General features: G+C 39.0%; 1 protein-coding gene across 1 annotated transcript in view; it reads left to right on the forward strand.

Annotated features, from left to right (window-relative positions):
• Positions 1-24,353, forward strand: part of LOC136874792 (uncharacterized) — a 262,590-nt gene that overhangs the window by 220,836 nt on the left and 17,401 nt on the right. The window contains exon 8 of the mRNA XM_067148464.2: positions 17,009-17,166. Coding sequence (XP_067004565.2) covers positions 17,009-17,166 — 158 coding nt within the window. The remainder of the gene's footprint in view (positions 1-17,008; positions 17,167-24,353) is intronic.

The raw sequence follows: 24,353 nt of genomic DNA on the forward strand, positions 1-24,353 counted from the left end.
CTATTGTTGTGTGTGCTTCCTCCTTTATGCCAGCATAGAAGTTTTGCAGTTCACGGGCATCAGCTAGTCTGTGCAGTACTTCAGCTTTTTGTTGCCACCAGTTATTCTTAATTTCCCTAATTTGTGCCTGACATTTTCCTTTAATTTCCAAGAGATGTGATTTCTTCACATTGGAAGACAGATCTTGAAGATAGGATAGGTGGGCTCCAGAGTGTGGGATTTGCAGAGTCATAATTCTTTCACTGACTGCAGTTGGAGTTAGCTGGTAATCATTCACCAATGTGTCCGACTCGTTGCCTGAACGGTCAGCGTACTGGCCTTCAGTTCAGAGGGTCCCGGGTTCGATTCCTGGCCGGGACGGGGATTTTAACCTTAATTAGTTAATTCCGATGGCACGGGGAGGTCACCTACGGGTGTCAAATAAAAAGACCTGCACCTGGCGATACGAACCCGTCCTGGGATATCCCGGCACTAAAAGCCATATGACATTTCATGTTTCATTCACCAATGTGGTCTTCACAGCAAATCCCATACCATGAATGCGGTGTTCTTCCTCATCTTTTCCCTTCCGGAAGATTGTGTAGCCTGAGCTGAACTCTGTAAGTTAACCTTCGCTGGACAGTCTGGTTTCACTTAAGGCAGCAATATCAATGTTCATTCATCCAAGCTTGTGGGTGACAAGCGCTGTTCTTCTCTCAGGTCTGTTATTGTCTTTCAAATCAAGTAGGTTTCAAACATTCCAGGTTCCTATAATCAAAGTTTTGGTAATCTTTGTTTTTCAACTGCATAAGGGGTGACCCACTGGGTGCAGCCTCCCAGCCGGCTGAGAGTGTGACTACAGATGTTTAGCCCACATTTTCTAAGGCCTTCCCCATTCAGAGTGGGCAGCAGTGATCCTAAATAGGCCTGCCCAAACACAGATGCAGGACCAAATCCCTGAGTAGTCACGGGGTCTCAGAAAGACGACCATCACACATCTGCTGCCAACGTGCAAGACCGAACTAGAGGCTTCCAGTTTCACCCGAAAACCTGCCTCCGCCATCCTCATCCCATTGCCTTTGGACTTGAGTTGAAGGGAGTGACAGTAGGAAAAAGTGCCACAAGCGGGATTTCATTTAAGGTGGATCGCAGCTTGCAAGGAAGTGACCCACACACACTATGAACTCGGAGCTATACCCTGCGGCACTGATGAAATGCGACACGCAGATTCTAGTACCATGACTGCAACAGACTGCCGCAGACTCGAAATACCATTGAGTTACGCCTTCACAGCCAGTCCATCTGGCATTACCTTGTCCACCTCCACGACCTATGAGAACCACAAAAGGAAGGTTCCTCTGTCCATTTTGCCGTTAGGCCAAAGACACAGATGATGGGTTCCAATGTCATTTCCTACACTGAGGGGACCATCACCCCACCCAAACGGGCTCATCCGCCCGAAGCCATTGGCCCCTATGGGGGGTCGAGTTATTTGCCGCCACTCGACACTCGGCGTTAGCTTATTTTTACAGGTGGTTGCCAAGCCGGCTAACCCTCCTTCGTTCCCTTTATTATTACTATACTGCCTATCATTAAGATTACGGTTATATACTACATTAGTGTATCTACTAGTGTGCTTTAAAAATGTTGGTGTACTGCAGCTTACTTTGCAAATATAGCATTGCTTTAATAATTTGTTTGTAATTGTTAACCAGTGTTGACATATGTTATGTAGTATATATTGTGTTGTTATGGTGGAACATCCCTCAGTTAATTCCTATTATATATTTTACGAATTATTACGCATCTGTGATATAAGGGATTTCTGTGAACTGTTGGTATTGTGTAATATAGGCCTATTTCTGTAATTAAATTTCTATATACTGCATTTTTAAATTAATTATGTGAGGTCGTGACTGAATACTATGACATTTCACACATTGCTCTGTATCGAAATATGATATACGAGGGAACCCGTGCGAGAAATCCTACATGTTCATAAAGTATGTGGTGGAATAGCCCCCTGGTGAACTAAGGAATACACAAATCAGTCTTACTTACCACTTAATGTAATCTTTTATTTAGTTTTAACATTTATGGTATCCACTTGAACGGAATCAAATGCAGGTGCATTGTTATACAGACGAATATTCCAGAAGTAATTTTTGGTTGTACTACCATTATTTTCTTAACTGATAATTACAGCATATTATATTGACATTAAATAGGTGGCCCAACAGCCAAGACGTGAAGTGGACAGCTAGGATGGCGCGTATTTTCCTACAGCAACAGTATTTGCAAATCGCTCACTTCGTACAATTTTTTTAACTTTTTTTTTTTTTTTGAAACTGTCGATACTTATGAAATGAGAGTGCGATTCGTCACTGCTAATGTCTATTCTCTTTCTTTCGAATGCTCATTTGTCACGATCGGTTACTTGTGAGCACCGCAAAAGTGATCTATACTACTGAAATAATATATGTGATTATTAGACCTATTAGTATTATTATTATTACTATACTGCCTATTATTAAGACTACGGTTATATACGACAGTAGTGTATCTACTAGTGTGCTTTAAAAATGTTGGCGTACTGCAATTTACTTTGCAAATATAGCATTGCTGGAAGTACATGGATACGATTAGTGAGAAGTTTCGAACAGTAGACAGTAAGCAGGTTCAGGATATAGAAAGTGAATGGGTGGCATACAGGGATGCTGTAGTAGAAACAGCAAGGGAATGCCTAGGAACAACTGTGTGTAAAGATGGGAAAAGGCAAACATCTTGGTGGAATGATGAAGTGAGAGCAGCTTGTAAACGTAAAAAGAAGGCTTATCAGAAATGGCTCCAAACAAGGGCCGAGGCAGACAGGGAGTTGTATCTAGATAAAAGAAACAGAGCGAAACGAATAGTTGTTGAATCCAAAAAGAAGTCATGGGAAGATTTTGGTAACAACCTGGAAAGGTTAGGTCAAGCAGCAAGGAAACCTTTCTGGACAATAATAAAGAATCTTAGGAAGGGAGGGAAAAAGGAAATGAACAGTGTTTTGAGTAATTCAGGTGAACTCATAATAGATCCCAGGGAATCACTGGAGAGGTGGAGGGAATATTTTGAACGTCTTCTCAATGTAAAGGGAAATCATCCTGGTGGTGTTGTGAACAGCCAAGCTCATGGGGAGGAGGAAAATGATGTTGGTGAAATTATGCTTGAGAAAGTGGAAAGGATGGTAAATAAACTCCATTGTCATAAGGCAGCAGGAATAGATGAAATTAGACCTGAAATGGTGAAGTATAGTGGGAAGGCAGGGATGAAATGGCTTCATAGAGTAGTAAAATTAGCATGGAGTGTTGGTAAGGTACCTTCAGATTGGGCAAAAGCAGTAATTGCACCTATCTATAAGCATGGGAACAGGAAGGATTGCAACAACTATCGAGGTATCTCACTAATTAGTGTACCAGGCAAAGTATTCACTGGCATCTTGGAAGGGAGGGTGCAATCAGTCGTTGAGAGGAAGCTGGATGAAAACCAGTGTGGTTTCAGACCACAGGGAGGCTGTCAGGATCAGATTTTCAGTATGCGCCAGGTAATTGAAAAATGCTACGAGAGGAATAGGCAGTTGTATTTGTGTTTCGTAGATCTAGAGAAAGCATATGACAGGGTACCGAGGGAAAAGATGTTCGCCATACTGGGGGACTATGGAATTAAAGGCAGATTATTAATAGCAATCAAAGGCATTTATGTTGACAATTGGGCTTCAGTGAGAATTGATGGTAGAATGAGTTCTTGGTTCAGGGTACTTACAGGGGTTAGACAAGGCTGTAATCTTTCACCTTTGCTGTTTGTAGTTTACATGGATCATCTGCTGAAAGGTATAAAATGGCAGGGAGGGATTCAGGTAGGTGGAAATGTAGTAAGCAGTCTGACCTATGCTGACGACTTGGTCTTAATGGCAGATTGTGCCGAAAGCCTACAGTCTAATATCGTGGAACTTGAAAATAGGTGCAATGAGTATGGTATGAAAATTAGCCTCTCAAAGACTAAATTGATGTCAGTAGGTAAGAAATTCAACAGAATTGAATGTCAGATTGGTGATACAACGCTAGAATAGGTCGATAATTTCAAGTATTTAGGTTGTGTGTTCTCCCAGGATGGTAATATAGTAAGTGAGATTGAATCAAGGTGTCGTAAAGCTAATGCAGTGAGCTCGCAGTTGTGATCAACAGTATTCTGTAAGAAGGAAGTCAGCTCCCAGATGAAACTATCTTTACATCGGTCTGTTTTCAGACCAACTTTGCTTTACGGGAGCGAAAGCTGGGTGGACTCAGGATATCTTATTCATAAGTTAGAAGTAACAGACATGAAAGTAGCAAGAATGATTACTGGTAAAAACAGGTGGGAACAATGGCAGGAGGGTACTCGGAATGAGGCTATAAAGGCTAATTTAGGAATGAACTCGATGGATGAAGCTGTACGCATAAACCGGCTTCGGTGGTGGGGTCATGTGAGGCGAATGGAGGAGGATAGGTTACCTAGGAGAATAATGGACTGTGCTGTGGAGGGTAAGAGAAGTAGAGGTAGACCAAGACGACGATGGTTAGACTCGGTTTCTAACGATTTAAAGATAAGAATTATAGAACTAAATGAGGCCACAACACTAGTTGCAAATCGAGGATTGTGGCGACGTTTAGTAAATTCACAGAGGCTTGCAGACTGAACGCTGAAAGGCATAACAGTCTATAATGATAATGTATGTAATGTATGTATGTATGTATATAATAATTTGTAATTGTTAACCTATTTGTAAAAAAATTTAAATAAGTTTCGCAAAGTGTTAACTTTATATTAATTAAAATGTTTAAACCAAGTTACAGCTTGCTATTTACTGCTAAGTTCCACAGTCTTTTAAAATCAATTTTGTTACGTCTTGAATGAAATCTCTGTATTACACCATCTATTATTGCAGCCAACAGTAAGCACATACTGTAGTTTTCCTGGAACCTTTATGGCATTAAAAAATAATAATCTAAATGCGGCTCTATAAAATGATATAACAAATGCATGTAAACATGAACCACACACCACCCGCACAAAACTCCCCGATAAACAATAAAAACAATATCGGCGGAATATAATACGCGGGTACAAAACCATGGACCATGACTGGGAAAGGCCGACAAACTTAGATCCGCAGCTAGAAATCGGGCTCTTATCTAAGTGCTATTAAGAATCCAAATGCTACTTGAATGAGATGTGAATGAACAAATAACAAGGTTTATTCAATCAAGGTGAATTAAATTGAAAGAAGGTGAATTAAATAAAACAAGAATAGTGATTGAAGCAAATACATACATAGCACAATCGCCAGCATTTGGGTAGTATCCTGGCCATTAACATTCCAACATGTTTCTGCATCGTAATTTAAAAATATTCAGGGCAATCGCACTGAGGGGTAAAACTATTTTTTTAATGTTCAAAGACAATTTCTAGTAATAGCAAAACAGAGCCACGAAGATCACACTTTCCTGGGAATATGTTATTCCTCGAAAACATGTAATTCCATCCACCCGCATACATCATATCTTTTTTCAACAATCTATCCCCGCTGACTTCATTTAAATTGTGAGAGGGGTTCATAAACTGATCTAAATCGATGTGGATGCTCTCGAGAACGTTGAGCAAGGTGCCTTTTTGCTCGTAATGCAAGATCTTGAGGTCTTTATCTATTGAAGTGTATTCGTGGCTGGATGCTTTATGATATTCACTCATAGCTGAGAAACAATTATATTTGAGAGCGTTACGATGTTCGGCATATCTTATGACAAAATTGCGGCCTGTTTGTCAAATATAACTGGAATTACAGGATTGGCATTTTAATTTGTAAACTCCGGAGTTCAAATATTTGTTGTTAATGTTGTTATAGTTATTGTTGACAGTGTGTCAATTGAAAATGAGTTTGGAGGTGGTGTGGGAGGTTCTATAAGCTATTTTGATGTTGTGTTTCTTAAAAATATTAGAAATTTGGTAAATGTTACTATTATTGAAAGTAAATGTGGAAAACTTTTCTTTAGGAGCGGAATCTTTTTCTAGGGTAGTCTTGGGTCTGCTTTTATATCTGTTGACGATTCTGCTGACGAAGGTTCTACTGAAACCATTGTGTTCTGCAATATTGTAAATGGTATTAATTTCTTTTTTGTAATTCTTGCGAGATAAAGGGACAGTTAATGCTCTGAGAACCATGCTATTGTAAGCTGTTTTTTTATGTATGTCTGGGTGCACAGAGGTCTGATGGATGGTATTGATGGTATGGGTGGGTTTCCTGTATATATTGAAGGATAAAGTGTTGTTGGTGTTGCGCATAATGGTTAAGTCCAGGTAATTAAGGGCTTTATTGTTTTCTGACTCTATGGTGAATTTTACATGTGGGTCAATGGAGTTGAGAAATCCAAGTACTGTGTTGCTGTTAGTGACGTGGGAGTCTAAAATAACAAACGTGTCATCAACAAAGCGTGTCCAGTGTTGGATGCCATTGATCTTGCCAATGATGTGAGAATGCTCTAAATGATCAATGTAGATATCTGCAAGGATTCCTGAAGCTGGTGACCCTATGGGAAGACCTATCTGTTGGTAAATGGCATTATTGAATGTGAAGAAATTGTTGTCCAAAGTAAATTCCAGAATCCGAATAAATTAATCTATTTCGCCTATACTTAAATCGCTGAATTTGGAGAGATTATTCTTGATCAATTGTACAGTGCTGTTAACGGGAACATTAGCATACATGTTAGTAATAGCAAAAGAATGAATAGTGTGGTGTTTGGATAAATTTAAGTGTTTAATCTTGTTGCAGAATTCTAAGGAGTTCTTTACTGATGTGTTGGCTTGAAAACGATAGTGTGACTTGAGGAATTTGTGAATGAACCGAGATACTTCATAGGTCGGACTGTTTCTGAAATTGATAATGGGTCTTATGGGGACGTCTGCTTTATGGATCTTGGGTAGTGCTTTGGCTGTGGGAAGCTTCGGATTCATGATAATCATTTTGGATTTTTCAAGGTCATTAAACAGAAATGAAACATTCTTAATAATGGTTTTAGGTCTCTTTGTATTTTATTAGTTGGATCTTTTTTAGAGGTTATGAAGTTGTTGTCTGCAAAAAACGTGTGTGCTTTATTAACATAGTCACTCCTGTCCATGATTACGGTAGCATTTCCTTTGTCGGCTTTTGTTATAATTAAGTGGTTTTGTTTGACTTTTTTCTTAGTTTGTTTACTTTAGCTATGTGCACTGTGTTGGGTTTAATGGTTTGTTGTTGATTAAGGATGGAAGATAGCTTGTGTTTGACTTCATATCGGACTACTTCTTGTATGTTTATTGGTAATTTACTAATGGCCTATTCAGATTCAGCTATGGTGGATATTAAATTATCACAGTTAGAAGGATTACCCCAATTATGTTTAGGTCCCTTGCTCAGCACATCGAGATCATCGGCATCAAGACTGATTTTACTTAAGTTTACTACAGGTTGGTGAAAATCATTAGGCCTAGTGTTGTTTGGGGTGTTATGTTTGCTAAGCATTGTTTTTGTTTTTGAAAGAGCATTTCATTTCTTGTCAAGTGTGTTTTGTTTCTTTAACAAAGTGAGGTTAAGTTTGTTAGAGACGTGTAGATGAAAGGACGTCCATTCGAGCGGGCAAAGAAGAGTGGAAACTTCTAAATGAGTTTCATATAGTTTGTGCTTCAGGAGAGATTTCTTTTTATGGAGAAATTTGATTTCCTATTTAATCCAGATTTTATCTGTTTTAAGCTGAGTCGCATGAGTTTTTGCTGTGTTACTATGAGGTTTTTTTTCCTATGTGCTACTATTGTTCATTTCCATCTGCATCATTTGTTTTTTCATTCCTTTGTTTTCTTACGTTAACACAGGTTTTAGTTTCAATTATTATTTTAAATTAACACCTTTTCACTGAATTTTGTCGCAGTGAGTTGTTTTTTGCTCCGCATATTGATGTAAATATTGTATATTTGTGCTAATTTTGTTTCCGTCTAGGCTCTCTTTTGTTTGTTTTTTCATTTGCTCCTTCATTATGTTTTTTAGCATTTTTTCATCTTATATAATGTAAATTATTTCAAATCTCCCCTCATTTTTCACTGAAGTTGGCTCAAACGAGCCGAAACATGTTTGAATTTGTTTACTCCGTCTAATGACGGAATATTTATTGTATCGAATTAGGAGGATACTCTCATTTTTCACCCTTGTAAAGTAATCAAAGACCAAACTGTCAAAACAGTGTGAAAAACGATGGGAACAAATAAATTAAACGAGTTGGCAATAAAAAGAAATATTGTAGTGAAAAGCCAACACGGGTACAAAACTACAAGCCTAGAATCGGCATAAAAAGATAAAATGCAAAAGAAAAATCAAAATAGGTAATCGATATGACACATAAACTCCAGCACATCCACGCACTCACCCACACCACCATACATTTTGGCACTGATATGCAAACATAAGACAGGGTACACAGATTCAACAGTAATATAACATCACAAACATCGCGACCTCAAGGTCATCCAAGGGTCACTCAGATGGACACAGGAACATGCTTAAGGAGCATGCACTAGGAATACGGCAGCAAGACCGTGTAATCCAACGCACCAAAGTATTCCCATCACGACCGCAATTCGAACAAGGCAAGAGTGTTCTCGTGATGACACGAAAGGCAATCACAATCTGATGGTTCATGGCAAGTGACAAAGCATACAAAATTATACTGTATATGCTTGACCATCTCATAATCAAAAAGCATATCAATCAAGTACCAAGATCACATGCACACATTCCGTTCATACAACGGAGTAAACATTGCATATCGAAAATAAGAAAAAGCCAAATTTAAATCTAAGATAACTTACTAATACAGGAGCTTTCAGGGAGTCAACTAATACCTTAAGCGATCAAGGACTCAAACAGAAAAATGAAAGGTAGTTACAGATACACATGAAGCGTTTAAAAACATTCTGGTAAATCAGAAAACCTACTCCAATCTGCAGGGAAGTCATTTTTCTTACTGTCCCGAAAAATAACAGCAACTAACACAGTCAAGGAGATAAGATTCCCAGGTGGCAGGAAGTTTGACCTTCGGCGACCAACACCGAGATGTCCGCCATCTGTCGTACAGACATGGCACTATTTAACTCATACGAAGTGAAGTGGCAAGATACCATTACAGTAATACAATAAGACTATAACTTTGGAATAAATTGAACCAACATGTCGACATGATAATAGCCAATGCAAAGTGGCTCAAACATCACACAAATCCAGCTCCTTACGGTGAATTGTAGATGAACATGCCTCTAAGTAGTTCTTATAGTATCCACCCGCAGCAGCATATTGCTATATGCACGGAGCCTATAGACTACCTTGACAAACACAATTTGACTTTGGAGAAAACGTGTACAAAGCTTTCAAACCATTGTTATTAATAGAAAGGAAGTAATTATTTTCAGAATTCTTAGAAGTAACCTAAACTTTGTGTTCACAAAAACTTCATATTCGAAGAGTGCATGAAATTGAACACTTTTCTCAAGGAAGAGAAGTAGAACTTTTAAAAGCTGAAGTCTGTTATGCAGAAGATTTTTCGTTGCTGTGCTAATTGGATGGTGTTATGCATCACTTGACCAAGCGCCAAAAGTAGATTTTGAGATATTGACACAAATGCAAAATCCTTTGTATTAATTCACATTTTCTGTTAAATGTGAGGTATTCTATACCAAAATGAAGACAGAAACATAAATTTTCTTCTTAATGTATAAAATTTAGGGATATTTGAAGTATATTGTCGTAATCTGAGATAATGGCGCTTGGTCACTTGATGCTTTATTGCGGTTACCTTAGTTTTTTGTTTAGCATCACTTGACCAACAAATAAAACTGTCATTTAGTGATCGAATGGACTTTCAAAAATTCAGTGCAGTGTAAAATATGATACTTGTTAACTAATGTTATTCCTTATTTAAGTTCAGGATTAAGTTATACATAACAGAATACAACATGACATAGAAAAACATGAATTTTAGAATATAGTATAGAAATTACACTGGTGTAACATAATGCAGGATTTTAAGAATTTTCGAGTTCAAAATCCATATTTCCACAATCAGACCCATCTATATCATCGTCTATTCCAGGTTCACTAAACAGGTCCTTATAGAAAGGCTTAGCATCGTTGGGAATTCGCTTCATGAGGGAGCGCAGGTCGTTCAGCTTCGCTTCTGAAACTGGTTTTCCATTGGGCCATAACGGAGTGAGTAGACCATGTAGAGCTGATCCATTTTCATTCTGAAGCCGGCGACGAACTTAAATAGATCAATGAAAATTTAAGTACATTTAGTAACGCATTTAACACACCTGAAATTCGTTTACTGCAGTCAAGTGTTGTTGGTTAACTTTTGCTGAAGAGAATGTTGTGGGATCTACACCTTCAGTTGCATGTTTCTTATCAATTGGAACAGCTTCCTCTGTTGTATTATTTTCATCGATTACAAAAAAACATTTTAGGGAAAGCTAGGAAACGTGCATACACATTTTGAATTCCTTATTTACAAGTGTGCCACTCTGCAAACTATATCAACGTGGTTAGATGACTGTAGAATTTCACTGAATGTACCAAAATGTGAAACCATGATCTTTACTCTTCGACGTCCACCTCTCCCACCACCAATCTTCCTAAATGGAACAGCCATCCAATGGACGCCTAACGACAAGGCCGTGAAGTACCTGGGAGTATTCCTTGACCGTCGCTTATCATGGAAATACCATATAAATCAGAAATTAAATCTAAGTTATGCACGACTAAGAAGACTATATCCTCTCCTAAACAGGAAATCTTCCCTCAAATTTGAATGTGGATTACTTCTCTACAAATCACTGCTCCGTCCTTTATTCACCTACGCCTGTCCAGTTTGGGGAGGGGCGGCTCGAACCACTATCAGACGCCTGCAATCATTCCAAAACAAAGTTCTCCGTATCATCACCAACGCTCCTTGGTACGTCCGAAACAAACAGTTACATCGTGAACTTCAGTTAGACACTTTGGAACACGTGATTTCAATGCACGCCAAGACGTTCTTCAAGAAACTCCAAAATGTGCCTGGTGCTGTGTTCTTCGCCCTTGGAAAACGATCCACACTTCCACGACGGATTAAAAGTAGACTTCCTCAAGATCTTTTACTTTCGCCAAGAGAAGAATCTGAACATGAACAGTGAATGTTTGTGTTTATCAAAAATAAAATACATCAACGTGAACGAATTTCCGGGAATCCACATTTAGCATCATACGACCAAGTGACTGCACGCGTGTCGTGTGGTCATTTGATGCGTAATTCAGACTCAGAAATGGTGGTTGGTCACTTGATGCAAAACTTCAATTTAATGATTGTGAGGTTGGCGTTTGGTCAAAATGCATTTCCTGCGAAATCATATTGAGAATAAAAGTCCGAACCATAACCTATGTAAAGTTTACACCTTTCACTACCAGATGGTGCAATAATCTAAAAAAATCGATTTTGGCGCTTGGTCAGTTGATGCATAACACCATCCAATTGTGAGAACCTTTGTAAGGTTGTTTGTTTTGTGTCTTCTACAGCACAGTCCAGTGCTCCTTCAGAAATAATTTTTGGTCTCATGAGGAACTCCTGGCGAGCTGAGAGAAACCATGAGAAGCTATGATGATGATGATGATGATGATCATGATGATCATGATTATGTCATTTCCAGAAAGCAACTAGATATCAAAAATTGATAATTTGAGAAAATTAATATCTTACATTATGGGTATTATTTAAGTTTCAAAATGTTAGTATCGTTCAGAAAAATGCCTTGATTTAATTCAGAATGAAATAATTTAATAGATATTTGCTTACCTGATATTGTAATAGGAGTTGAATCATGGCTGAGAAATGATATAATGGATGCAGAAATTTTCTCACGGAACTGGAGTGTGTATCGTAGAGATAGGATAGGATTGGTGGGAGGGGGAGTATTCATTCTGGTGAAAGAAGAATTTGTAAACTACGAAAAAGTTAGAGATGACAAATATGAAATTCTAGGTGTAAAGCTCATTTCTAAAGATAATAGGCAACTTGTTGTCTTTGGAGTGTACAGACCGGGAAAGGGTAGCGCTGACACAGATTCAGAATTATTTGATAAGATAATCAGCTATGTGGGAAACGACATGGAAAGAAATGTGATTGTAGCGGGAGATCTGAATTTACCAAATGTCAATTGGGGAGATCTGAATTTACCAAATGTCAATTGGGAAGGAAATGCGAACGACAGGAAGCATGACCAACAAATGGAAAATAAGCTAATATGGGAAGGGCACCTGATTCAGAAAGTGATGGAACCAACTAGAGGGAAATATATCCTGGACATGGTTCTGGTAAAACCAGATGAGTTTTATAGGGAAACCAAAGTAATAGATGGTATTAGTGATTATGAAGCTGTTTTTGTTGTAATTAAAAATAAATGTGATAGAAAGGAAGGTCTTAAAAGTAGGACTATTAGGCAGTACCATATGGCTGATAAAGCAGGCATGAGGCAGTTTTTAAAAAGTAACTATGATCAGCGGAAAAAGCTAAATAAAAATGTAAACAGGCTCTGGGATGGGTTTAAAGCAATTTTTGAGGAATGTGAAAACAGGTTTGTACCTTTGAAGGTGGTAAGGAATGTTAAAGACCCACCTTATTATAATAGAGAATAAAGAGACTATGAAGGAGGTGCAGGTTGGAAAGAAATAGGGTTAAAAATGACTGTGGAAGTAAGGAGAAATTTAAGGAACTTATTACGAAATTGAATTTAGCAAAGAAGGCAGCTAAGGATAACTTGATGGCAATCATAATTGGCAGTCATACAAACTTTAGTGAAAAATAGAAGAGTATGTATAGGTACTTTAAGGCAGAAACAGGTTCCAAGAAGGGCATTCCTGGAATTGTTAATGAACAAAGGGAGAGAGAGAGAGAGAGAGAGAGAGTGTGTGTGCGTGTGCGTGCATGCTATTCAGTCAGCAGTATGTAAAGATTGTTGGTTACAAGGATAATGCCCAGATAGAGAAGGTGACTAATGCTAAAGAAGAATTAAAATTTACATATGATAACAATGACATTTACAATAAGATACAAAAGTTGAAAACTTGAAAAGCAGCTGGATTTGATCAGATTTCTGGGGATATTCTAAAGATAATGGGTTGGGATATAATACCCTATCTGAAGTACTTATTTGATTATTGTTTGGGTGAAGGAGCTATACGAAATGAATGGAGAGTTGCTATAGTAGCCCCTGTGTATAAAGGATGGACATAAAGCTGAAAATTACAGGCCCGTAAGTTTGACATGCGTTGCATGTAAGCTTTGGGATGGAATTCTTTCTGATTATATTAGACATGTATGCGAAATTAATAACTGGTTCGATAGAAGGCAGTTCGGTTTTAGGAAAGGTTATTCCACTGAAGCTCAACTTGTAGGATTCCAGCAAGATAAGTCAGCGTTGGTAATTAGACAAAGTCTCTCGAGTGCATTGGCACTGCTGGTGGCTGCAAGTAGCTTACGCAGTGGCCTCCACGGTATGCACTAGCCATGCGTCTTGGTGGGTGTGCTGAGTACCAACTGATGACCCCAACCTAGCACATGGGGGCGAAATGCTGGCAACACCAGAAATGAGTTAGCTGTAAAATTTATGATGTCCAATAACGGACCATCTATATTAGTATTATTAGTATTAGTATGTTCCGAGCTGTCAGCAGAGAGACATTAGTTGACAATTAAGTTTGAGTGGCGTCTTTAAAAGTAGGAAAGATCACATTATGAAGATAAAGTTGGAATTCAAGAGGACAAATTGGGGCAAATATTTGTTTATAGGAAGGGGAGTTAGGGATTGGAATAACTTACCCAGGAAGGTGTTCAACAAATTTCCAATTTCTTTGAAATCATTTTGAAAAGGCTAGGAAAACAACAGCTAGGGAATCTGCAACCTTGGCGACTGCCCTAAATGCAGATTGGTTGGTTGGTTGGTTGGTTGGTTGGTTGGTTGGTTGGTTGGTTGGTTGGTTGGTTGGTTGGTTGGTTGGTTGGTTGGTTGGTTGGTTGGTTGGTTGGTTGGTTGGTTGGTTGGTTGGTTGGTTGGTTGGTTGGTTGGTTGGTTGGTTGGTTGGTTGGTTGGTTGGTTGGTTGGTTGGTTGGTTGGTTGGTTGGTTGGTTGGTTGGTTGGTTGGTTGGTTGGTTGGTTGGTTGGTTGGTTGGTTGGTTGGTTGGTTGGTTGGTTGGTTGGTTGGTTGGTTGGTTGGTTGGTTGGTTGGTTGGTTGGTTGGTTGGTTGGTTGGTTGGTTGGTTGGTTGGTTGGTTGGTTGGTTGGTTGGTTGGTTGGTTGGTTGGTTGGTTGGTTGGTTGGTTGGTTGGTTGGTTGGTTGGTTGGTTGGTTGGTTGGTTGGTTGGTTGGTTGGTTGGTTGGTTGGTTGGTTGGTTGGTTGGTTGGTTGGTTGGTTGGTTGGTTGGTTGGTTGGTTGGTTGGTTGGTTGGTTGGTTGGTTGGTTGGTTGGTTGGTTGGTTGGTTGGTTGGTTGGTTGGTTGGTTGGTTGGTTGGTTGGTTGGTTGGTTGGTTGGTTGGTTGGTTGGTTGGTTGGTTGGTTGGTTGGTTGGTTGGTTGGTTGGTTGGTTGGTTGGTTGGTTGGTTGGTTGGTTGGTTGGTTGGTTGGTTGGTTGGTTGGTTGGTTGGTTGGTTGGTTGGTTGGTTGGTTGGTTGGTTGGTTGGTTGGTTGGTTGGTTGGTTGGTTGGTTGGTTGGTTGGTTGGTTGGTTGGTTGGTTGGTTGGTTGGTTGGTTGGTTGGTTGGTTGGTTGGTTGGTTGGTTGGTTGGTTGGTTGGTTGGTTGGTTGGTTGGTTGGTTGGTTGGTTGGTTGGTTGGTTGGTTGGTTGGTTGGTTGGTTGGTTGGTTGGTTGGTTGGTTGGTTGGTTGGTTGGTTGGTTGGTTGGTTGGTTGGTTGGTTGGTTGGTTGGTTGGTTGGTTGGTTGGTTGGTTGGTTGGTTGGTTGGTTGGTTGGTTGGTTGGTTGGTTGGTTGGTTGGTTGGTTGGTTGGTTGGTTGGTTGGTTGGTTGGTTGGTTGGTTGGTTGGTTGGTTGGTTGGTTGGTTGGTTGGTTGGTTGGTTGGTTGGTTGGTTGGTTGGTTGGTTGGTTGGTTGGTTGGTTGGTTGGTTGGTTGGTTGGTTGGTTGGTTGGTTGGTTGGTTGGTTGGTTGGTTGGTTGGTTGGTTGGTTGGTTGGTTGGTTGGTTGGTTGGTTGGTTGGTTGGTTGGTTGGTTGGTTGGTTGGTTGGTTGGTTGGTTGGTTGGTTGGTTGGTTGGTTGGTTGGTTGGTTGGTTGGTTGGTTGGTTGGTGTTTAAAAAGCTGGCATCCCTGCAGTAAATGTAGAATGTATTAGCTCCATAGAAATGAAAAAGAGAGCAGCATGTTCCCAGAGTGAGAAGGTAAGAGCTAGAATGACTTATCCGGAGGTCTAGCTAACCCATGTGGGTGGGGGACGCAGGCGATTACACCCACAGTATCCCCTGGCTGTCGTAAGAAGCGACGAAAAGGGGTGACCAAGGGATGATTGTGTTAGAACTTTGAAACTACTTGTGATTAGTACCATCATGCAGGGAACACCATGGTCGCCTTTACTTGTAAGTAGTGCCACTATATTAGGTGCACAATAGGTTTGTGATTAGTAGCAACAGAGGGTGAATCAGTTTGGGTTTTCCAGTACCCATGATTAGTAGCATTGTGAGAAACACCACGGGTCTGGGCGTTGCCTGCAATTAGTACAACTACATGAGCGACACCGTCGGTATGCGTTGCCTGTGATTAGTACCCACTATGTGAGGTACACCACGGGAATACCGGCGCCCGTGATTAGTACACCTAGGTGGGGAGCACCATTGGTTTGTGTTGTCTGTGAATGGCGTAATTATGTGAGAAATACTATAGATCTGTGTTACCTGTGCGACATACTATACTCGTGAGTAGTACCATAATGTGTGGAACGCCGTGAGTCTATGCTACTTTTTATTGGTACCGGAACATAACAAATACCATGGTTCTACTTTACTGTTGATAAGTACCAGTGAAGGGCTGTTGACCTGGATTTTGGACCCCTTTAGACAACAAGCATCCTCGACTCAGGATTGTGCTTTAGAAGCAGTTCCTTGGTCAGTAATACTATTGTTTATGATAGTTTCTGGGAAAGTGGAGCATTGCAGGTCGGATCCACTGATAGTTTTAAATTCATATCCATCCATTCATTCTTCATCATCACGTTTTTATTCTGGTCAGTGGATGATTTTGTTTTAATTGTTATTACATTTTGTCTCGTTTCGTACCATTACTAGATGTTAGGCCCCTTTAAACAAGCTTAGCCTGATTTAATGAGTAGGGCCATTACTGATAGCAGTGAAAGGTATGGCATGCACCTAGAATTATTAAAATAACAACATTGTAAAACATTGTGTGAATGTAACAGTATTCTGTCTGAGGTATACAATATTATTAACTATCCCTTTTTTATAATTTAATCTGAAAGAGGTTTATTTTAAAGATTAAAATGTCAGTTCAATATCAGCCCTGTGGGCGCCTATCATATTGATTCAAGCCTTGGCCAGGAATTTGGAATGTTTAGTACTTTTCTGTTGATTGAATTATAAACAAAACTTAGCTGTTCAGTTCTCGTCTGTCATGGGTTTCTTTGTTCCGCAGGTTCCCATCGTCATATTCCTAAATACTATATACTGAACTTCTCCTTTCCTGTTCCCATCCCTTGTTTTTATAAAATCGTGATTTTTGTGTCTGTGTGTGTTTTTCCAACAGTTTAATCTGGCTATCATTTTCACTTGCAGATATTCTAGTATGTTTCCTTGGTTTTCTTGATAGCGGAATAGGTAATAGGATTAATCTAATAACATTCAGTCTTTTACAATCACTTTCATTTGTTTTAATGTGTTCTAGAAAGCTCTGAAACTTCTAGGATCAAGTATTGGTGATTGTCAAATACATGTGGACATGATAAGGGACTACAACAGGATGTCAAAATGGGTGTTCTGTGATAAACCACCAAAGAAAGAGAAAGAGGAATTTGTTGCATTTGTGGGAAATATTCCTTACACGTAAGTGATGTACTTATACGCCTACTTTGTAATTGTACATGAAATCATATTTGATGACTAATATTTTAGACTGCAGTGTAATTATACACTTTGAGGTTGCTCTTAAATCTGGAAATAGGATTACCTGTAATTTTGATTTATTGTATGTTACAGTGCAGTTGAAGGATTATGTTGAAAACGATATTTCATATTAGGTCACATTCAGAAGCATGCACAACCAGTTGTCATTATATTCTGGTGCTGTTAGTTCTTCTGGAAGGTGTTGATCCTGAAGCCCCACTAAATGATTGGGTAAAGGTTGGTATTATCGTGATAGCAATGATATTAGCAAGGGGGTATCACGGTAATATCAAGTGAGATAGTTAATTGTCCGGATACTTGCATAGAGGCTAGTTCGTGTTCCTTGCAAACATAATGTGCAGTGTGCAGTCCTATAGAAAGCAGTCCTTTCGAAATGATTCATATTGGGTAATAGGTCTTAAGCAAGTTTGAGAACATGGGTGTGTTTAGAATTTGAACAGCATATTCTTTGCAAATGGCATGTTGTTCAGTGTGCTGAACAATTGGCATTTGTCTATTTTCGTTCAGAATGCTTAAATTCTGACAGAGGTGTGTAAACCTAAAGAAAAGCACTGCTGTGTCCGCTTTGAAAAATGCATTACAGAACATTTTAAGTAATGATTGAATGCTGACAAAACCTCTGAAGTTGCACCGAAATACAACCTTATTTGACACAAGTAAGAAAATGGCAAAAGAAGGTTCCAATGAATTTGAAATTTCATCCTTCATTTTCAGTAGTGAGGAAAATAAATATTTAAGTGTTAGAAATGGGGATTTGGTTTGAAATATGCTCAGATTGAAGAGTCTTCAACAAATTCTCCTCAAAGAGAGACAAAGGAAAGCTTGAAATCGTATGAGAGTCTCGGTGGTATATTTTTAAGAACTGAGGTATGCTACTTATAAAATATTGATGAATTTTATGATAAACTAGAACCACATATCCTCCAAGAGAAGGTAGTTTTACAGACCATCCTGGGATGCTGCATTGTTGTGAGAGTAAAGTAGTTCCTCCAGTCATTATCTTCAAAGGGTTGGCAGGAATGTCCTGCCTTTCAGAACTTTATGAACTCTTGTGTTGTAACTGTTACGTTCAGCCTCTTGGGTGTAAGCCGTTGAAAAGGGCATGTTTCCTTGGTTTTTCTAGATAGCAGAATGGGTAATAGGATTAATCTTAACATCATTCAGTGTTTTGCAATCACTTTCATTTGTTGTAACACGTTCGTGGCCGCTCGGATATGGGTAACTGTTACCGCGGTACCTAATGTGGTCTCTTCTTTTTTTTAACCCTTTGCCGTTCCCCATTTAAAGGCAGATGCCTGGCCGTAATTACCGTGTTTGCTGACAAGAGTCCTTTAAATCCCAATAGGCGCAGCAGCATACCACCCTTTGAAACAAAATAACTAGAGGTAAAATGAATAAAGATATAAATGTAATTTCTTTTCATTTCGTTTCTAAATAATTAGTGCATATAAATGTGTCTATTCACCCTAATTTTGAATATCCACATTTCGCTCCTGGTGGTATTCCAAAAAGCACCCAGTCTTGCACAGTGCTTGATCTCGCTGCTTACATTTGAATGTCGTTTGTTTGCCTCTCCCAGAAGCTGTCCTATTTTTCATTTGTAAATACAAAGCACACACTTTGGCACGACCAGGTATCTTCACAAGAGATTTAAATAATTTAGGGAATGGACAGCCGATGGGTGAACTTCTTTTCCTGCCTATACGTTTGTGGGACATGCAGTTCCCGATCAGCTGTTGCACCAAGTTGCGCCTGAAGTTCAGCTGTCCATTTCCATGGGCTGTGAGAGCTGGTCGGTTACTGATATCATAAAGAATGAAACTGTTCACAACACACGCGTTGATCACAAAATGAAAAATTAAAAAACCTTTTTTAGATTATCGTCCAACCCTGTAGTATTCTCTTTTCTGATCACTGATGTCCACAAAACCCATATGTTTTGTGTAATTTATGACAGTACAAGGACACACAATTTCTATTTCTTCATTGCCTTTACAGGTTTTTCGTTTCACTGTACCATCGTTCACAGAATCTGAATTTGTTGATACCCCCTGTGTGTGGGGGACGCAGACGAAGAATACACCCACGGTATCCTCTGCCTGTTGTAAGAGGCGACTAAAAGGGGCGACCAAGGTATGATCAAATTAGAACCATGAAACTATCTGTGATTAGTACCACCACGCGGGGAACACCATGGGTCGCCTTTACTTGCGCGTAGTACCACTATGTTGTGTGCCAAATAGGTTTGTGATTAGTAGCAAACGTGGGCAGGACGGCTTTTACAGTACCTGCGATTAGTAGAACTATATGAGCGACACCATGGGATGAAGGAACCCATGGTTCTGGCTTGCCTATGATTAGTACCCACTATATGAGGAACACCGCGGGATAGTACGAGTCCCTGTGGTTAAAACACTTATGTGATGAAAACCATAGGTTTGCGTTGCCTGTCAAGGGCGCTGCAATGTTTGAAACACGTTAGGTCTGTAATACATGTGCAATTTCATTACCTGTGAGTCATACCATAAAAATATGGAATACTGCGAGTCTACGCTACTCTTGATTAGTACCGCAACATGGGAAATACCATGGTTCTACTTTTCTAGAGATAAATACCATTATGAGGGCCGATGATCTGGATTTTGGACCCGTTTCGAGAACGAGCATATTCTAATCGATTCAGCATTGTGCTATAGAAGCAGTCCCTTGGTCCGTACAACTATTGTTTTGTGCCTGCTTCTGTGCATGTGAGGCACTGTGGGTCGGATCCACTGATTGTTTTAACTTCATATCAATCCATCCATTCATTCTTCGTCCTCATGCTTTGAATTCTGGTCAGTGGAGGATTTTGGACTTCTAATTTGTCATCTCATTTCGTACCATTAGGGGCCGTTGACCTCGATGTTAGGCCCCTTTAAACAACGAACATCAATCAATCATGAATTTGTTGACAGCATAAGAACAGCACGTTTATCTTACCAGACTGTTGCTGTTACACCCTAATTTTTCATTATCCTACATTCTCCCTGCTTGAGTTTCAGCTGTGCAGGTTTCCTAAACTGATCACGCTAACCCTTTCTATTTACCCTCATTGTCGCACAACTATAGGTGTTATGGGTTAGCAATAATTTAATCAGTTTTGCAGAACTGAAAAAGTTTATCAAAGTAAATGTGATGCCATTTTCCCTAGTATGACTCTGTCATGTGTAAAACCACCTGCCCCCGTAATAATAAATTCTGGTCCCATGTTTCTTTCTTCCCCTTGTAAATCTATCACATTTCAGAGTGTAGCCATTTCCACTGTCATCAATACTCCATGCTTTGATACCCCATTTGATGGGTATCCCTGGGAGGTACTGTTTCAAGATAAATCTTCTCTTGAAATTCATCATAGCTTCATATGCTGCAAGTTCCGGCCAGGTGTGTATAAAATTCCGAATTTTTCGGTAAGTTGCAGAGCTGGTCTCGCTTTGTACAGAATATCGTAATGTTCATCTTGTGGTGTTGGCCTGTTTAAATGACTACTTATATGTAAATATTGTCCAAGTTTCCTAAACTGTTTCAGTGTCATTGCCTGCCTTACTAACGGGCACACGCTAAAGTCTCCTAGGAAGTAATCGTCTATTTCAGGTAAAACAACCAATCCCATATAAATTAGAACTCCTACGTATGTCCTTATTTCATCAGCGTTAGTGTCTTGCCAGGTAGTATCAACAGTGCCAGTTTTTCTTTGTAAACATTCTTCATGAATATTCATCTGCTCTGCTACTAGCTCATAAAATTCCGATCCCACAAATAATTCAAAAAATCTTTTTCTGAACTCCTGGAAGGTAAATCGTGATTTGGACCAGCATTGTTTTTCCATATTTTCAGTTCATCAAAACAAATATTGTGACTCCAGTTATCACTAGTAACATTTCTTTGTAGCCCTGTCCCTGGATCTTCACACAATATTTGTTCATGCTCATGATTCTCGGAACTTGAACAAGAATAAGCTCTAAGCTCTATGTTTATAAAGTAGGTCTGCTCGGGAAGTACAGGAAATGCTGTCAACAAGGTCCTGACAGCTTGCTGAGTCAAGGGAATACAGTGTGGTTTCACAAGATCCTTCAATATTTCTCTCAACACACTTCTAATGAACGCGAGTGTGATGAGTGCTTTGGAGCGTTCAGCACTGCAAGCGCGTTTTAATACTCGAACACTCTGGAGCGTTAGGGACGGCAAAGATTTAACAGTTTATTTCTGTGTCCTTATCCATTTTAGATTATCATTGAATTATTTCAATAATATTTGTCTGCATGGGAGCCTGACGGACTCAGTCTATAGTTATGGATCAAAACCATGAAGTTTATATCCTATCATTATGCAGCCAACCAGGCAAAACAGAAAGCCTATTTATATTTAGGTCTTAAAGTCAAAAAGCCAAATTGGGCAAAGACAGCAAATTTCTCAAACAGTGTATCACTCACAATTTGACACCCAACTTTCTTAAAGGTAATTTTAAGAAACATTGTTCTTCTTTTCAAATTATTAAGACCCAAACTAGAACACTTGAGATTTGGCTGAGAGAGGAGATCAAATTTTTGTACAAGAAAAAGTCTTTTTCAACTATACTTTATATGAGACTCACCTCAAAACTACAAGTTTACTTTCAAATGCTCACTGGAACCTATTGTGCTGTTGTGCCCTGACTTACCTTGTGTACCAGCCATCCACATTACACTACCATCCGCCAGACTTGTTTTCCACAGACTGACCACCATTTTGAACGATCAGCTGACTCTCCCACTCACCTGACGTTGCTCTAATGTCTCACAGATTCTAGAATCAACTGTCGATCATTTAAATACACCTCACCTCACCTCACTCAGCTGGGCAGGTTGAACAAGAGGCCGTTTCTGCTGGATGTGCGAGCACACCACACTGGACAGAGCTGGGTTCTCTAGTCCTTTCGACTGCTGCTGTTTTGGTTTCAGGTGAGACATAGAGATCAATTAATGTAAAACATCGTGCATTCATATTTCTAAATAATTACGGAGTTGGGAGAGTCATGCAATTGCACGGCACCAAAATTCATTTGGGTTTTTGGCTAGTGATCCATAACGCAAGCTTGGACTTACACGCTTTACCATATTTTTTAACTACTTCACTCTTCAAGGAAATTTTATCTTCATGTGCCTGCTGCTACTCCTATTACAACTCTTTTCGCATCGGTCATGTCTCTCGGTTCCCTCATTCCCATCCTGCAAAAGATCTACATGGGTCGACGCCCTGAACAAATAGCATTATTTTAAAAAATCTACCAACATGGCGCTGGCTTTTTTGAGCACCTTCAAATATACTGGACTGAGCCAGGGTCAAACGTGCCAAGTTGGGCTCAGAAGGCAAGTACTCTACCGTCCAAACTACTCAGCTTGGCGTGTTGTTTGGTACAGTGCGGGAAAAGAAATTAAGGTTCTTGCCAGTGTAAAAAGTGTGGTATTGCTCTTCATTTAGAGATGTGTTTTGAGGCCTAACCTACCAAATGATAATATTGAGACAAAATAACTGTTAAGTTCATCTTTTTTCTATTGTAGGCGTACATATGTGAACCGCCTTGCTCTTGACTGGGGTGTCAATTTCCTATTCAAGCCCCACTGTTGACGACAATTTATTTTTTTTAACCAAGTTGGGCCGACAATTTTCTTGAACCCAACACTTATTTTTGCAACCACGTTTTGAGTCCCGCAGCGTCTTTCTTCTTTTCTTTTCCCACGTATGGGAGTCATTCTTTCTTCCACTTAACTACACGCCAGCGTTCAAGAAAATCTCCAGCTAGCTATGCTGTACAACTCAGGGATTATCCTATATCAAACTAAATTTTTTTTTTTTTTTTTTTTTTTTTACATGAATCCAACTGAGATACGCACCTCTAATATATTCATCATATCTGCATGACTAACAGGTCAGTAAATCAAAATGCGATTGATCTTAAATTCAACTATTTCCATTACAAAATTACCTTAAATTAATCTTTTAACCTATAAATAATAATATTAAGTTAAATTCTTAAATACTAATTTTATTCAAAATTATTTTTGTACGAAGGATAAGTTGTCATTCATCTGATTGCCTTGAAGTTATCATGCTAATTATTAGTTTCCATTTCACATTATCAATATTTTTCTCAACATCCACGGTCTCATCTACTCCCGTAAACAATTACCTTCCTCAATTTCTCTGCGGAATTGTATTATTTCAGGAAGCTCTCCTGACCTGACGTGGATTACCTTCTACATCTCCTCAGTCTCATATAAAAGAAAATTAAAATGTTCAGTCCACTAAACTAACATAAATAATTCCATCATTCCTTCTGGCTAACTCAAAAATAACGAACTGTTATATTAAGAACAAACTAAAATGAAATTATCTGGGAATAGAACTCTCAAATTCTCCTTAAATATCAAATGATTACATAATATGTTTTACATATGTACATAATAATGGAAAGGTTTGTTCAGTCATGCATTTAAAGGATGCTTCTTTTTGGTGTCTCATCCTAACATTATTAATGACTCTATCATTAATAACGTAGACGGAGTAAGCAATGTTTCACATGTGTAGCTTTCAATTGCTACCTAAGCTGATATACCAATGAACATAAAATATATATATATATATATATATACATGTTCAAAATATTCCCAAAGAAGTATGTAATAATTCTTCAATAAAATCTCAACAAGTTTATGTCTAGGTTAAATTAAGGTCGTAATGCTTTATAAATCCAATCAACTGAATGCTAATGGTCAAGGACTACCGTAGATGAAACTTCCACACTCGCAAATAGCAATAACATAACAGTATGAAGACACTACCGTCAATGATTTGCTGTTCCTACTTAAGTTGTTTTAAATATTGAGTAACAGGTAAAATTTTCTCCAAAAAAATGTCGTCATCATACTCTACTATAGGCTATCTAGGGTTATTTTTGAAGATCGTACTTTATTATTAATCTGCAAGTTCACTAACCAACTGTCAATAACTCATATAATAAGACGAGCCATATTACATGTCGCTATAAGCGTCAAATATATCCTGATCCATAACTGCTTGAAATAAACTTA

Source organism: Anabrus simplex, chromosome 5 (genome assembly GCF_040414725.1).
Source record: "Anabrus simplex isolate iqAnaSimp1 chromosome 5, ASM4041472v1, whole genome shotgun sequence".
Classification (NCBI taxonomy): Eukaryota; Metazoa; Arthropoda; class Insecta; order Orthoptera; family Tettigoniidae; genus Anabrus; species Anabrus simplex.